This window comes from Lytechinus variegatus, chromosome 15 (assembly GCF_018143015.1).
Source record: "Lytechinus variegatus isolate NC3 chromosome 15, Lvar_3.0, whole genome shotgun sequence".
Lineage (NCBI taxonomy): Eukaryota > Metazoa > Echinodermata > Echinoidea > Temnopleuroida > Toxopneustidae > Lytechinus > Lytechinus variegatus.
In genome coordinates this window covers 25,939,660-25,955,624 of record NC_054754.1, presented here as the reverse complement: position 1 = coordinate 25,955,624, position 15,965 = coordinate 25,939,660, and the positions used below count along the sequence as shown (strand labels likewise).

The following is a 15,965-nucleotide window of genomic DNA, read 5'->3' as shown; positions in this document are numbered from 1 at the left end:
GTCTTGAAAAGCACCCTAAACAAGTATTATCCACATTCTGGAAATGCACCCCTTAACAAAAAAACCCTACCTATATTAAGTATTCAAAACAAAACAACACCCTTGGCAATATTCCCTGAATTGAACCCCTGTACAAGTACAGCGATATTTTAATTAATATGTCACGGTCGTCGGTTTTATCTTTACCTATATCATTGGGTTTTAGTACTGCCACATCTCGCGCAAATCGGACTCGAATCATGTAGTGTTGGGGAAAAAAAGTACATCCTTTATAAAACATTTTAGTCTTTTTTATACCCTCGGTCCCTCGCAAATTTGATTCTTAACACATAGCTTTCCTAGCGAAATAGATACCCTTTTTCATTATATTAATGTTTTTGACACCCTTATTACGTTAAGTACGTAACGTGCCCTATCTTGAAAAAGACATTCTTTTTACATGTTTTTTTTTTGGTGGCGCATGGTATCCATTCGTCAATGTATGTGCCCCCCCCCCGGTGACTAGAGGCATTATGGTATGTGCGTGTTATCCAAGCTACATGGTAAAGTAATTTTTGAGGCAAAGGTTTGTGTTTCAAGTCCTTGGTTACGGCTATCGAATGGTAAAGCTGGAGGACAGTCCCAGAAGTATTGTAATATCAGATTGATACATGTCTGTAACAAAATCAGTGACGCATATTGTATGTTTCATGTGCACAAGAGTGCAGTAAAACAATACCTGCTGATTTTGCCAATACCACAAACACTCATTCTTTCCCATCATTAACATAGATACGGTACACTTACGGCCATACATTTCACGCCCAAGAGAAAAGGGAGAAAAGATAAGGAAAGGTTGAAATATATCATATTCTGAAAAAAAATTGATTTCTGTATTTAAAAGAAAAAAAAATTTTGTCTGACCCCCTCATATTTTGCGCTCCTTACCATACTGGCCTCTTATCCAGAAAGCTCTTAGATGTGTTGTTTCCGTTTTTTGGATGCTTTACAAAAGGATATTATTATTGAAATTGTATCATATTGAACCTCATGACACAAAATTTTTGGGATGCAAGCTTGTTTTTTATATGGGATGAGTGTATGTTTGTCATTGATTGAAATCATGAATTGAAATAAACACAACGCTGATCATGTTTGGTTTGTTTGTGTTAATTCTCTGTCAGTGTCTATATTTAATACAAAGATGTGTTTTAGTCTGTATATTAAACACTCATATCTTGCAATGAGAAACACTCATTGGATCTAGGGATATTTAGATGTGGTGGCATGAATTTATGTCACAGAGGAATTTGTCATGGTAATTAGAGGCCTGAAGTAGTGAATAGTATAAAAATCATTATTTGTTTATTTGTTATAACATTTTTGGTAAACATTTCACATTGCAATCAGTCATATGGACAAGCTGCTTAAGATGGAGTTTCACCCTGAGGAAGAGTTAGTTGTAAATATAGCAGAAAAAATAATGAAAATATTGGTGAAGTTTTTCTAATTGATCATGATGACTTATTTTTATTTTATTTTCATAAGCGGGTGAAAAATGATTTTAAATTGTCTATTGATATACTTATTAAGGTACAGTAAAAACCAATTCCAATTTTCTGAGAAAATGATGTTTCAGTGATTTTTTTTTTGCCATACTATATGTAGTAATGCTGCTCGCATATGACATCACAAATCAAATAATTAAAATTCGAATAACTTTTTTTATTAGTTGATGGATATTTCTCAAACCTTCGACAATATTATTTTTTCTGCTATTTTTACAATAAACTTGTCGGGGTGAGCTTCCCCTTTAACATTGAATAATGCATGATATGTCCCTGGTACATCTATTTGTTTATTCGTTTGTGCAAGCTGTTAACTGAAATCACCTAGTGTATTCAATATGATTTTGAATATGAATAAATGCACTTTAATCACTGTCTGAATTTGGACCCCAGTTAAGAAAAAAATGAATTGAAGAAGAGGGAACATTATAGAAATAAAGAGAATTAAAAAGGGATGTTGATATCAAAGAAAAGGGAGTAAAGTGAGATGGGTCTGAGAGAGGGACAAATTATTTTTTAGTCTAAAAAAATATGTGCCCCCCCCCCAAAAAAAATGGAATAATAATAAATAAATGAATCTAAATAAAAATGAATGAATTAATGAAACAAAGAAAAAATAAATAGGGACATAATTTATGATAGAGGTCCCCTCATGCGCGCGAGACTGTCTGCCCTCTGTAAATCTGAATTAAATTTAATTCAACTGAACGAGCCTAATTGCCGATAAAATGGCAGCGCCCATCAGTCTCTTTAATTTCTCCATTCTACTTGTCTGTTTCACAGAGATTTCTTCAAAAATTCTCTCTGAAAGTGACAGAATAGTAGTTCCTGAACAGGAAGAGTGTTATACTGAAGATTGTGGTGTCGAATATAATCCAGTTGAGCCGCTCGTGAAGTGTTCATTTTTGTGAGTAGACGAAGCCCTCCCAAATTTCTGCCGTTAGTGCCTGCCAGTGCAGTGGCTCGATACGGTCGTCGATACGCTATACGTTGACTCGAGGACAGGCGGGCCGTGGAGGCCTTGCTTGCCGTCCTCTAACCCAGGGAACTCCCGCCCGCCCAGGAGCTTACCGTGGAATTGACCATACTCACGGGACTAGCGTGGGTAATCCTCTGTTTTAGGGGTCCAAATTATTTTAGGTTGCTAACTTCAGGCAAAAGTCACAAATGCACTTACAATGAGAATAAGTCGTCCGCAAGCTACAAGGCCGTGAACGTACGAGCGCGCTTGATCGCCTATCGGCCTGGCTGGTCAATTGACTGCTCTCTCCCGGGAGTCAAGGCGAAAGGGGGGGTCCAATAGATACATATATATTGCTATATATCACCTCCTCTAGCTGTTTGAGGGGATTTTATTAATTGTGGCATTGGGGGGTACATTTTAGGGCATAATGATGACATTGGTAGCAAGAAGGGGTGGTGGCAAGAGGGGATGAACTGCTCCATTATAAAGGGGCGCAGCTAGGCACAGGGGGGGGGGTGCAATAGATACATATATTAATAATGGAGCAGTTCATCCCCTCTTGCCACCACCCCTTCTCCTTGCTACCAATGTCATCATTGTGCCCTAAAATGTACCCCCCAATGCCACAATTAATAAAATCCCCTCAAACAGAGGAGGTGATATATAGCAATATGTATCTATTGGACCCCCCCCCACCTTTCGCCTTGTCCTTGACTCCCCGGGGAGAGCAGTCAATTGACCAGCCAGGCCGATAGGCTTATTGTCATTGTAAGTGCATTTGTGACTTTTGCCTGAAGTTAGCAACCTAAAATAATTTGGACCCCTAAAACAGAGGATTACCCTAGCGTGAAGTAGATCTATGATCAAAATAATTCTCTGAATAAATAGTTAAAACAGAAATCAAGTGACCAAACATTTCACTTGCGAAGAGAGGTCGTATTGCATTGGAAGCTGATGTCGTAAAAATGAAAAACAATTTTGGCAAAATTTCTGCATATTTATATTTTGTAGGTATTTGTGATACTATTTATGGTGAAAGTTTGGTGAATTTTATTGGAATAATGTGTTTGATATGATCAAATTCATGAAAAGTGTTCGGTAATACGATCCACTACCAATACCGAGATAAGCGCCAATATCTAGCGTTAGCCTGGCCTAGGGCCTACTCCTAGACCTCCGTGACCGTCACAGGGTGACCAGATTTCACATACTGACTTACAGGACAATCAAAAACAAAGATCAACAAAGAAGCCCACACACACTTGTCAACGGTGAAAAAATATTAAGAATTGGAAGGGAGGGTGAACGAAAGAATGAAGGACAGAAAAAAAGAGATGAATTGAAAAGGGGTTTAAAATGACAGAAACAAGTAAACAGAAAATTGAAATTAAAGAAGGTTGAAAGAAAGAATAAAAGAGATTTAAAAAAAAGGTTTCTGTCATTTGAAATGAATATAGAAAAAAAGGGAAGATGAATAAATGTGTGAAAGACAAAATAAAGGAGAGAAAGCAAAAAAAGAGGAAAGAAAGAATGAAGGAAAGCAATATGTTTACTCCATTCTTTGAAAGAAGGAAGAAAAACAGGAAGGGAAAGAAAGAGTAAGGGAAAACAATTAGAAGGAAAAAAGAAAGAGGGAGGCAAAAATGAAGGGAGGAGAGGACAAAAAAAATAATGGAAGGGGAGAAAGAAGGAAAAGAATCGAGAGAGGAAGAGAGAAGGAAGCCAAGGAAATAAAGAATGAAGGAAATTTTATAAAGAAAGTAAGAGAAAGAAAAACGAACAGAGAGAGAAAATGTTCAGGAAAGATTGGAAATAAAGATAGATGGAACAAAAAAGGGCAAGAAGGAAGGTAGACCAAAAGCTTCAGTCTCTGTATTTTGGTTGTTCCGCTGAACTACGTTGGCTCCACTCACCATACATACTGCGAATGGGGATTACAGTAAAATGTCAGAAATTGTTGAATAAATCCCCAGAAACGACGGTTATTCCTGTCTAGAAGGAAGGATACCAGGGTAGAAAAGAAAGGAAGAGGAAAAAAGTTCAAACTTCAAGCAGACAAAAATCCAATCTAACAAAAATCATAATGTTATTTGGTGTTTTTTTAAATGTATCTAAAAAAATTTTAAAAAGTAAAATGTAGAAATAAATAAAATTTCAAAGTGAAACATATTGTGAAACTTAAACATTAGATGTCAAAACATCGCGGCATCATACACACCAAGACTCAAAATGAAGGTTAAACAACTAGATCTATGAAAAGTCAATAACTTGTTCCTCCAATTAAATCTCCAAATCACTAATCTGAGAATCCATTTATATTATTATTAGAATTTCCCGCCGATTTTGTGATTATTTTGGTGGAAAAACTGTTTATCATGTGAGATTGTTTGCACCATTGAGAATTTGCTCCGATTCTACATGCCTAGCTAGTAGCCTGCCACACACAGGCAGGAAGCCAGTTCGTTTGCAATGTATTGGCATGATTGGGTTAGCAAGAAAATCACTGCAAAACTGGCAAAAGTTTACAGTTATCGATTAATTGTCTCAAATTGTGTATATAACTAGTATTACATGAAAAATAGGTGTCATAACTTTTTTATTTTACAGGTATATCCAATTTTGATGAAATTTTCAGCATCATGCTTGTCTGATTTTTCTTTATTGATTTTTATCAACTTAAATTAAATTAAATGCCCTCCCATCTCGGCGAGTTCACTCAATCATATCCACAGTGGCATGAAATGTGATTGCCATGGCCACGTGCAACATTGTGTAAACATAGCATCACGGACTATGTTCTAATTCCAAAGAAGGAACTCCTTAGGTGAGAATGATGTCCAGGCGTTGGATCCATTGGGTAGCGGAAGGTGCTCATGCACCTCATAAAATTTTAAAAATATAGTGGGGCACCCCGTAGAAGCCTTCATTACGCACCCCGAAAAGTAGAATAATGACCTTATTTGACAAATTTGCAACTGTAAAAGTTTGACTCTGGATCCGCAGCTGTTGTCATCATCACTGTGGATCGAAATTATTATTTTTTGCATCACCTGTGCCTGGGTGGCGAAAAGTGAACTGAATCACTCTGATTGTACACGTACTTTTAATCATGTATTTATCATTGTTTTTCTTTCCCCTAGACCCGATGACTTCATAGAGTGTGATGCACCGGAGGATCTAAAAGGCAATGAGACACTGAGAAGAGAACTTGGCACTGGGTGCTCAAAGGTATGTTTACTATGCCTGTACATGATGGCCCTCAAGGTGGGGGGGGGGGACAGACTGTATGTGCCCCCCCCCCTCCCCCGGATCCTCCACTTGTCATCTACTGGTCTGGTCTACTGGTATTTGACCAAACTTGCTAGACCCAATGCAAAATTGAAAAAAATGAAACTTTCAGGAACTGAATTTTGTTGTTCATATTTGAAAGATTTTTGCATGATGTTAAATTTGAAACCATAAATTAAGTATTGAAAGAAATCATTTAAAAGAGACCAAGTGGAATCAACGATTCTTCAATATTTTGGAGCTTATTGCACCATTCTATGTTTTTAATCTATGGTGCAATATTTTATCTCCAATAGTCTCTAATTTGAAATAATTTGAAGTTGTGAAGTTGGTCTTAAAAGATGTTTGAGACTTGAAAATGAAACCAGACAAAAGGTTCTGTGACTCCAAAAAATTGTGCAAATCAGTATTAGGGGTAGGGGGCTGGGAGCCTCCCCCTCTACATCTAGCCTGGAAGCCCCCCCCCCAAAAAAAAAAAAGGGAAACACAGCGATGACATTAATATGATTTTGATTTAACGTAACCTGTAGAATTCTGTTGAGCTCCAATCATTACAGATACATGATTGATCATGTCATTTCTGTATACTGTCTTTCTTTTGATTTTTCTCATTGTGTTCATTGTCTCTCCTCTCTTTGTGGTATCTAGTACGGCAGAGAAAAAATTCAAGATGTTCAGACATCACCCGTCATCTGTAGGGTACTCCCTGGCATAGAGTGTCATGGAAATAGGACTTTTATTAAAGAGAACATTCCTTGTTTAAAGTAAGTATCCACATTGTTTTTGTTTCAGGGAGGTTGCCTAGCTATTAATAGCTAGTGTTGCCAATTAATTTCATTGGTGGTGGTGGGGGGGGGGGGGGGGAGTAGGAGGCAGATGATGCAGAATTGAATTAATTTTATGTTAGTAATTAAAATTGATGGTTTTGTGTATTAAGAACAGTAAAATCAGTCTATTAACAGAACCCAAGAGAAACAGGAAAGGGTGACCACTGTAGAAAAATGACCTTTATAGACAGGTTATGCAACACATATTCCGTTCAAAGTGAAGATAATTTTATGGCCACTAAAACAGGTTTGACTGCATGTGACAAAGACATCACTTTTATTCTGGACTTTTCGCTGGAAGACGCCGACGGACGTTACGACAGAAGTTGATATTGGAAAAGACTTTTGGGCCCGTCCTAAAAGACTGTCCTTGCACAATGCAAGTTACATGACATGAGTTTATTTATCTTTAGCATCAACAACGGAAACATTCAACCTGTGGTTCGTGTGCAGATACTATGGTAACAGCGACATCCGATTTAGGACGGGTTTCAAGAGCCACATTTGGTTCCTCCTAGAGCTCGAGGTAGCCGCCCAGGGGGGGGTCCACTTTCATTGATGGGTTGATACCAGGCGAGACCACGCGTAAAAAGGGATTTCCTTCTCTAGATTGGGCATGTTACATATATGAAAGTAACGTGCCCACTTTGTGGCAAACGGGTTTGCCACAAAGTCAAGCTAAGCTTATAATGCCAACCCCTGCAACGTTTTTCAAATCTTTATGCTATAGAAAAATACCTATTCATATATTTTGTATTGTTGTTAAATATTTTGTTATGTACTTTCTTTGTTACCTTGTATAATTCATGAAAAAAGTTGCAGAAACAATAAATGAAATGAAAATATAACCTAAAAGGGTGTCAAAAACGCTTTATTAAATACTGAAAAGGGGTATATATTAATATATTTTGTAAGAAAAGCAATGTCTTTATGATCAAACTTCCAATACTTGTTAAGGGTATAGGGTTTCACACGCCAAATACTTGTTGTAAAGGGAAGCATGTTCATAATCTGGAAATGACTCGTTTCCCTCGTTTAGGCTGCTTTTCTAAACCCTATGTTCGTGCCTGGTATCTACCCGTTATCCACTTGTCAATGGAAGTGGTCCCCCCCCCCGGAATTTGAAATCTAACCCCCCATTTTTGGGGAAAGAAAAACAATGCCCATCACATTGTGTGTGAGATAGCTTACTGTTTGTTTAGGAGGAGCGAGCAAAATAAAACAAAAGTAAATTCGGATATTTTTGGGGACGGATATTGCACTATCAACTAATGCATAATGGTTTAGCTGGAGAGGTGAATACATGTATGACCCATGGAATTATTTGCCAGTGATCCACCAGTAATCCATGTTAGATGCAATAAGCCAGTTCACTGTTAGCTGATGATTACGGTAACTTTTCTCAAATGACCTTTGCGATTTTTCATTAAGATGATCACTAATATTTTCAAATGAAGATGTTGCGTAAGTTTTCTTGGCAAAGCATTCAAATTCTACAAATGAAAGGCATTGTATAGAGCAGGTGACTAGAATAGTACATCAGGGGTGAAGTTTTTTTTTAATCTGTTTGTTTTATTGTCTGCTTCTGGCACATTTTTTCTATAGCTTGGGCTAATGTTAAATACCAGTGATTATGAAGGCTTTGTTACTCTTCAGCTTGGATGTGATGAAAAGAATATTTTAAAAGAAATACATGAATAATCATCAAAGCACAAATGCCTATGTCAGTGAATTTGAAAACCACCTTCATGGTTTATATCAAGTGACCTTTTACTGCTTGTGCGCAGTTCACAACCATGAACAAGCATATTAATATCAATTCGATGGGCTGTAATGATATATACCTAAGCCTTATTTCAGTAAGTTTTTCCTCAATTAATATGGAATCAATTTGTTTGAAAAACCACTTTCTTATCCATGTCATAATCTGTAAGCCTAGCGTTTCTCATATCACCAGCCAAGCCCAACTCCCGGAGTACAGCCCCAGGCTCAGGTGGGCATGGTATGATGACCGATCGTCCATACGCAAAAGCAGGGGAAGCACAACATGGAATGGCATGCATAGTGTCGCATGAAAGAATTTCACACACGAAATGCAGATCTAGGGCCTGTAACACGAAGCTTAATAATGATTGAAGAACAATTTTCAACGATTGATTCCATTGACTATAAATGTACAATCAATCGTAAAATTGAGTGTACGATTAATCATTAACTTTTGTTTTACCGCGTCCTGAGGTCTACAAAAAGTGCCTAATTACTCTTCTTTTTCGTCCTCATTTTCTTATGGGCCTCTCAGCTATTTTCCATCATTTCATTATAGGGGGGACATGTAGTTCTCCCATAATATCCTTGCCTGTGTGTTCTGTCCATGTCTGGTTCCAGTGGATGCCAGTAAAGCATAAAAAAGCGTTATTGGAAATGCAGTATACTACCACATTGTTATTGATTAATTGGTGCCCTTCCTGAATTATTAGTTGGCCATTTGATTTTGACTGAAAGCTTAAAGCAGAGAGATACGAACCAATAGCACCATCTCGAGTCCTCAACTACTTGTACCTGGCCAGTTTTGCGACCCATCATTCTAATGTAGTCTAGTAATATAGACCCACTTAATTAACTACTCAATACATTTATACTGCAATAAATATGTTACCAAGTAGCAAAACAATTACTTTCCCTCTTTTCGTTTCTCTATACAAATACAATTATAGGTCAATTTATTCTCTGTAGTATTAGTAGATATCTGAAAACTTATATTTTAAGACTGTGTATTTATAACATACAGTCTGCTGTGTCTGATTAAACCAAGGAGAGCCCTGAATAGACTAATCAAAAGGTTCACAGCTGCTCAGAAAAAAATGTATATCCTACTGCGTAATGTGGTAATTGACATGCCCTTTGAAAAATTGGACACCTGAACTTTAAATTTCTCCTATTTAAAGTTTCTTGGAGGGGTATGTGGGTAATATCCATTGTATTCTGGGGTGGAATTCAATTCAGAACATTGATGGAATAAGTAAATAATAAACAATTTAATCTTGTTGAGATGACTATTTTGTTTTTACATCCTGTGTAAGCTACAAACATACAGTACATCCAGATTTAAGCCAGTTAGGGACCTGCCTTAAATTTAAGTGAAATTCTTAGCCATAAAACAAAATGAATGATAAATGTTATGTATCTTATTTTTGCTTAAAAACTAAATAAAATGCTTACATTCCTAGCTTAAGTATTTAATTTGATACCTTAAAAAGTATAAAAATTGTATTAATTCGTATTTGCAGAAAATATGCTTAATGTTTATCTATGCCAAAATTGTATCATAGACCAGAGCTGCAAGATGTGCAGTTCCCTAAAGACATCAGTATCAAAGTGAATCAAATGATTCATGTTCAAATAATCATTGAACTTCAATTAGAATAATTATTTGCAAGAAAATATCACTGCACATAAATTTTCTCTTTGTTTTGGTAGATTTTTTTTATATTTATATTTTTTATATCCGGCCAGAAGGGCCAGATGAACTGATGCCGTGGCGTCCGTCGTCCATCCACAATTTCAAAATGCTTCTCCTTCGCCATTTCAAGTCCGATTTCAATTCTGTTTGCTTTATATAATAGCACTAGGTGGGGGATTCGAAACTTCTGCACAGAATTTTTGAAACTCATTAAATATGCTAATTTGTGGGCATTTTTCACAATTCACAAAAAATGCTTCGTCTTCTTTATTTGTCAACCGATTGTGATTTTTTTTGCTTCCATCTGGTAGAGCTTCAGGAGGTTCACCAAACTTGTACACAGAATTTTTAAATCTGGTGTAGAAAATTATTTATGCTAATTTATGCAAAATTCATAAATCACAGAAAATACCTCTTTTATATGTTGACTGAATTTCAAAATGCTTCTTATTTCAAGTCTGATTTCAATTCTGTTTGCTTTATATGATTCATGTAGCTTTAGATGGGAGATTCGAATCTTTCAAGTCGTTAATATGCTAATTTATGTGTATTTTTTTTTAAATTCACATAAAATGCATCTTCTTTAATTGTTGACCGATTTTGATTTTTTTTCTTCCATCTGGTAGAGCTTTATGAGGTCCACCAAGTTTCTACATAGAATTAAAAAAATTTGTCTAGAAAATTACTAACATGTATGCTAATTCATGCAAAAATTATTCATAAATGTTTGTTCTTCATTTGCTGATCAATTTCAACTTTGTTTGCTTTATATGATAGCTCGAGGTGGTGATACAAAATTTCAACACAGAATTTTGTAACTCATTAAATATGTTAATTTATTCATATATTTTCAAAACTCACAAAAAATACTTATTTATTTGTTGATTGATTTTGATTATTTTGTTCTATCTGAGAGCTACATGAGGTTCACCAAGGTTCTACACAGAGTTTAGAAATTTTGACTAGAAAATTATTTATGCTTAATTTATATGAAATTTATTCATAGATCACAAAAAAATGCTTCTACATGTACGTCATTTCTTCATCAATTTCAATTCTGTATCCTCAATTTATGTCATCAATATAATTCACTACAGTGTCGACTGGGCTGAAATGAAAATTGTGTTAAATTTTGTTGCGAGATGCCGGATGAGTTCCACATCATTGATGTGCTAGTTTGGAGAAAGTTCAGGACACTTTGGTCCCATTTCATAAAAAACTTACCGTTATTGTAACTGCATTTCTGCGAATACCATGGTAAAGAGGACACAATAAAGGCAATTCAGTTTATGAATCTCTATGAAATTTTACCTGACCCTAATGGATTGATCTTTTGTAATTTGTACTAAATTTGTTCTTTTCATTTATTTCATCCTTGTGTTTCTAGATTTGAAGGACAGCACTTCATCAGTACCTTGCTATTCTCCATCTTCCTGGGGTTCTTTGGTGTAGACCGATTCTGCATGGGCCATGTCCCGACAGCAGTGGGCAAACTTCTGACACTCGGTGGATTAGGTGTTTGGTGGATCGTGGACATTGTGCTACTCGTCACAGGAGGACTGATGCCAGCTGATGGTAGTAATTGGTGTCCATAGACCAATATAACGAAATAAAGACGCCCAACATTTGTTTTAGTACTAACTTAAATATTCTTGACTGGATTTTATGAAGCGGAATAGACATTGTGCTACTCGTCACGGGAGGATTGATGCTGGCTAATGGTAGTAATTGGTGTCCGTGTATAGTATGGCACTAGAATGAATCCCCAACTCAAGTTTTAGTACTAACTTAAATGTTCTTGAGTGGAGATAGAATAAAGTGGGATAGATCATCAACAGAGTTTATGGATTTAGTGTTTGATTGATGGTTACAGAACAACTAATGTTGACCAATGAAAGTGATTTGTGTTAAGAGATAGTTTGGTGCGGTAATCAAGTCCAGAGATCAGTAGCAGTTCTCAATTATTTTGAAGTTGGATATATCATCAAGAAAGCTTCTTGTTCCTCCTTAGAAATGTTGCCAATCAATGGAGGTTTTAAGTGTCAATGGATTATGTTTGTGAGAGTCTAATGGACTGTGAAATAACACTTAACTCCTTGAATCAAATACTCTTGAGACTTTATGGATCCTACTTCTGACAGAAACTACGTAAACTTAATGTACATTTGAAATGTTTGGAGAATCCTTGATAAACAAGGCAGAAACAAACGGCAGTGGACTCAGAGAGTTTGAAGACTGTACGCTGAAGTTTACATGTAGCAAGGATTACCAAGGTAATTGGTGTCATGTATCAATATAAAGTGACTTTAATACTACATGCATATGAAATATTTTTGTTGCTGAAGGTTACCAAGTGCCTCAAAGTGAGCTGATTGATGAACATTGAATATCCCTATCTCTTTCTGGAGACTCGTGTGAATGCCAATTTTTTTCCAGCTTCACTACAACACTGTCTTGAGGCATGTGTGAGCATTAAAGAATCATAATTGGAATGGACATAATTAGATGGATCAAGAGGCATACCTTTCTAGACGTAACACGTGTTGAACTTGGTATGCACATAAAAAGTAATTAAAGGTGCAATCTTCGAACATCACAGTTTGACGTATTTCCCTGTTGATGCCATTATATGAGGGAGAAGATATCCTTGTGGAGATATATGACAGAGTAGTGCAATATATAGATTTTTTCGTTGTGACAATATCAAAAAGGAATAATGGAAGAATACCCATCATCCATGGGAAAGGAATGGCAAAGTGTGCCAGTGACGATCATAACACTTCTTGTCATCCTAGCTGGTATGACTTCGATTCTTTATGCAACAGTTAAAAAGGGTGATACAGATTCATCGTCTTGTAAAATGAAGTGATAATAAGTAATTTGTAGCCTGGTAATGATTGTAATAATTTGGTTTTGATGTTGCATGATATTAATCTACAATGTACAACTGCTCAAAGCGCTTCACAATCATTACCTAGTCACTGAAATCATAGCTTTATTTATAGCTATAGTTTAGCTGGTAGTAAGAATGAAATTATGACTTCTCTCTCTCTCTGTCAAAAGAAGAATGTCAAATGTTATCTTCAAACCTCTTTTCAGTTTTAAAGTAACAATCAAATTTTTCTTGATACACAACTCCCCCCCCCCCCCCGGGAAATGGAATCTCAAGTCACTGAATTGTGACTTGTGAGTGTAATGTTGAATTTATTTCGATGTTTTAAGTGAAATTCTATTAATTTGTGAAAGTACCTTCGCGTACCATGAGATGATTAAATCAAAATTCAAGTCTAAACTCAATCTTTTATTTTTTTGTAGAGGAATGCTCATCCATTTTAAATTGTAGTTAACGAGTACGAAAAGTTGAACATTAAATACATAAAGTTCTCAACAAAATACAATGATAATTGTTTTGTTTGAAGTGATGAGATGTACTTTTATTACTTCTATGATGTGAATATACTGTTTGGATCCATCTTGGTGGATATTTCATAAAGCTTTTCTCAAGTTACGAATGACTTTATGCCCGACCGGTGACCCTTTCTTCTGCTAAATGATATATCCCTATGTAGCTGACTTGCCACCGAAGAATATGTTCCAGTTGTGCATATAGCAGTGGGTAACATTACAATCACCTTTACGAAACACCCATCTGGGCCCTGTTGCATAAAAGTTACCATTACTTTTATGGAATCCTTGATTCTGATTGGCTGTTGATTAGCATGACCATGGTAGTTACCATTGGGTGTCAAAGTTTCCATAATGATAAATTTTGTGCTACGGGCCGAGCTTTGCTTATTTTTGTGGGGAGGGGAAGGGTAGGGGCAAGCGAGAGTCAATTTTGTTTTCTCCCCATTTTTGATGAAAGCTGTGACTGATGATAAAAGTTTTATCTTTTGCTCATCAAATGTTTTTTTTTTACTATCTGGTAAAGCTAAAATCCATGGCTTGGTAGGCCCATTAAACATTTAAATTTATATTTCCTTTCCTTTGTTGAAGAAAAGTGGCTACATCTAGAAAACTTGTGAAATGGTAGTATGTCTTTACTCCTCAACCAGAAATAAATACATGTATTTGAATACTGTACATGTATTCAAAAAATTGATGATAATTTACAGTGAATTAATTTTGTGTTTACATGATAAAGCTTAAACCACAATATATAATTTATGTTTAGTAGGATTATGAACAGGTTCTGATATCCTTTCCCTGTATGTACAGGAGCCTGAGAAGGTATAGAAAAAGAAATCATTGTTATATATTTATATTAATAAAGCAGTTTTAACTGTATAAACATGTTTTGTTTGCTTTTTTACAATCAAATGTATGTTAGTAATTGTAGAAATCATACATGTATTAATGAATGCAAGTGTTGGAAGTGATATTACATGTAGACTGACCTGGATATGTGTTTATGTAGGAGTAGACTATTGTATCTGCATGGGAGAGGGGGAGAGATGGAAAGAGGCGGGGGGGGGGGGGGGTAGAAAGAGAGAGAGATGGAAAGAGAAAGGAGTAGAAAGGGAGAGATGGAAAGAGAAAGAGAGAGAGAGAAGGAGAAGGAGGCAACAACGGTCCTTAAAACATTGTTTGTCCCAAAATGTCCCTTCCCCTTAACAAATCAATGATATGCGCCATCATGCTCTTAGAATCGAGGTCCAGTTGATACCTACCTGACACATGTCTTGTTAAAAGTCCACATCAGCTGATGCGTGGAACAACTCCTAAGTGCTCCAGTCTTGTGAGCAAACTGACTTTAATTCCTTCTCTATAATGGGTCGTCTCAAGATCAAAAGTCTGTGGTGTGAATGGTAAAGGGGTGACGATTGTATTTTTTATAGAGGCGGGGTGAGACGACATAAACTTCTATCGAACTTAAATTCTTTCACTTTCCCCCTCGACTTCTCTATTCTCTCCCTCTTTTTTTTGAACCCCCTTCCAAAAGGGCAGATTGTGTAATTAAGGAAAAAATAATGAAAAAAGTCCGCAAATATGAGGGGCAGCATTTTATCCCTCTCTACAATAGCATAATGAGACCACCCCCCCAAAAAAAAAAAAAACAAGGGGGGCACTGCTTGGCGCGTGTAGCAAAAAGTTCCAAGCGAGCAAAATTTCAACCTTTTTGAAATGAAATCAAATTGTGCGTAAATAAATAACATAGTATCTTGCACTTTTCCTTTTCTTTATTTTCTCTATCTTTTTTCTTTTTATTTAATCTTGGTCGTGGAACTTTTTCGAGAGACCATGGCCTCCTCCAAGCCTCCCCCCATATGTACATTAGCACCTCTATCATTTCCCCGTCCCTCCCCTATTCCCTCTCTCTCGTCATTCCCTCTCATTGCTTTTCCTCTCCCGTGCCTTTCTCTGTCTCTGGTCCGTCTTTCCCCTTCTCTCTCTTCTCCGCTCCCCTCCACACTCTCTCCTCCCCCCCTCCCATCTTCTCTTATTTGTTCTTTCCAAGTCTCCATCCCTTCTCGTTTACTCAATCCATATTCTCATCCCGATCTTGCTTCTATTATGTGATATAGGCTCGCATCTCCCAGGCTGTGCCTTTATCTACCATGACGCACTATGGTCAAAGTCCTGATAATAACGCTTGAGATGCCAAAAGGCATTAGCCGCCACACTTTTCTTTGCTACTATCCTGTCCAAATTGTTCTGACAGCACGTTATAGCTGACCTTCCAATACTCTAGCTTTTTGCCAAATGAACCTTTATCTGCTTGCCTCTTCCAAGAGCAAAACAATGTTATCAATACAACATATTTAGATAAAATGAGACACGGATTTGAAGGGGCAAATCATTTGGAATGCAGCAAACATTGTTTTATAATTCTGTTTTCATTGAAAAAAAATCACAATGTTTACAAGATTATTGCACGA

General features: G+C 36.5%; 1 protein-coding gene across 1 annotated transcript; it reads left to right on the top strand.

Moving 5' to 3' along the window:
• The first annotated feature begins 2,238 nt into the window (after nt 1-2,238).
• Nucleotides 2,239-14,370, top strand: LOC121428382 (TM2 domain-containing protein 2-like). Its single transcript, XM_041624971.1, has 4 exons — nt 2,239-2,454; nt 5,652-5,739; nt 6,448-6,563; nt 11,474-14,370. The coding sequence occupies exons 1-4, from the start codon at nt 2,276-2,278 to the stop codon at nt 11,679-11,681; spliced, it is 591 nt and encodes a 196-aa protein (XP_041480905.1). The 5' UTR covers nt 2,239-2,275; the 3' UTR covers nt 11,682-14,370.
• The last annotated feature ends 1,595 nt before the right edge of the window (nt 14,371-15,965 follow it).

Excerpts from the sequence above, each read along its gene's own strand:
- LOC121428382 (XM_041624971.1), top strand. The coding sequence starts at position 2,276 with ATGGCAGCGCCCATCAGTCTCTTTAATTTCTCCATTCTACTTGTCTGT. Across the intron at positions 2,455-5,651 it reads CTCGTGAAGTGTTCATTTTT|ACCCGATGACTTCATAGAGT; the intron begins GTGAGTAGACGA and ends TCTTTCCCCTAG. Across the intron at positions 6,564-11,473 it reads GAGAACATTCCTTGTTTAAA|ATTTGAAGGACAGCACTTCA; the intron begins GTAAGTATCCAC and ends TTGTGTTTCTAG.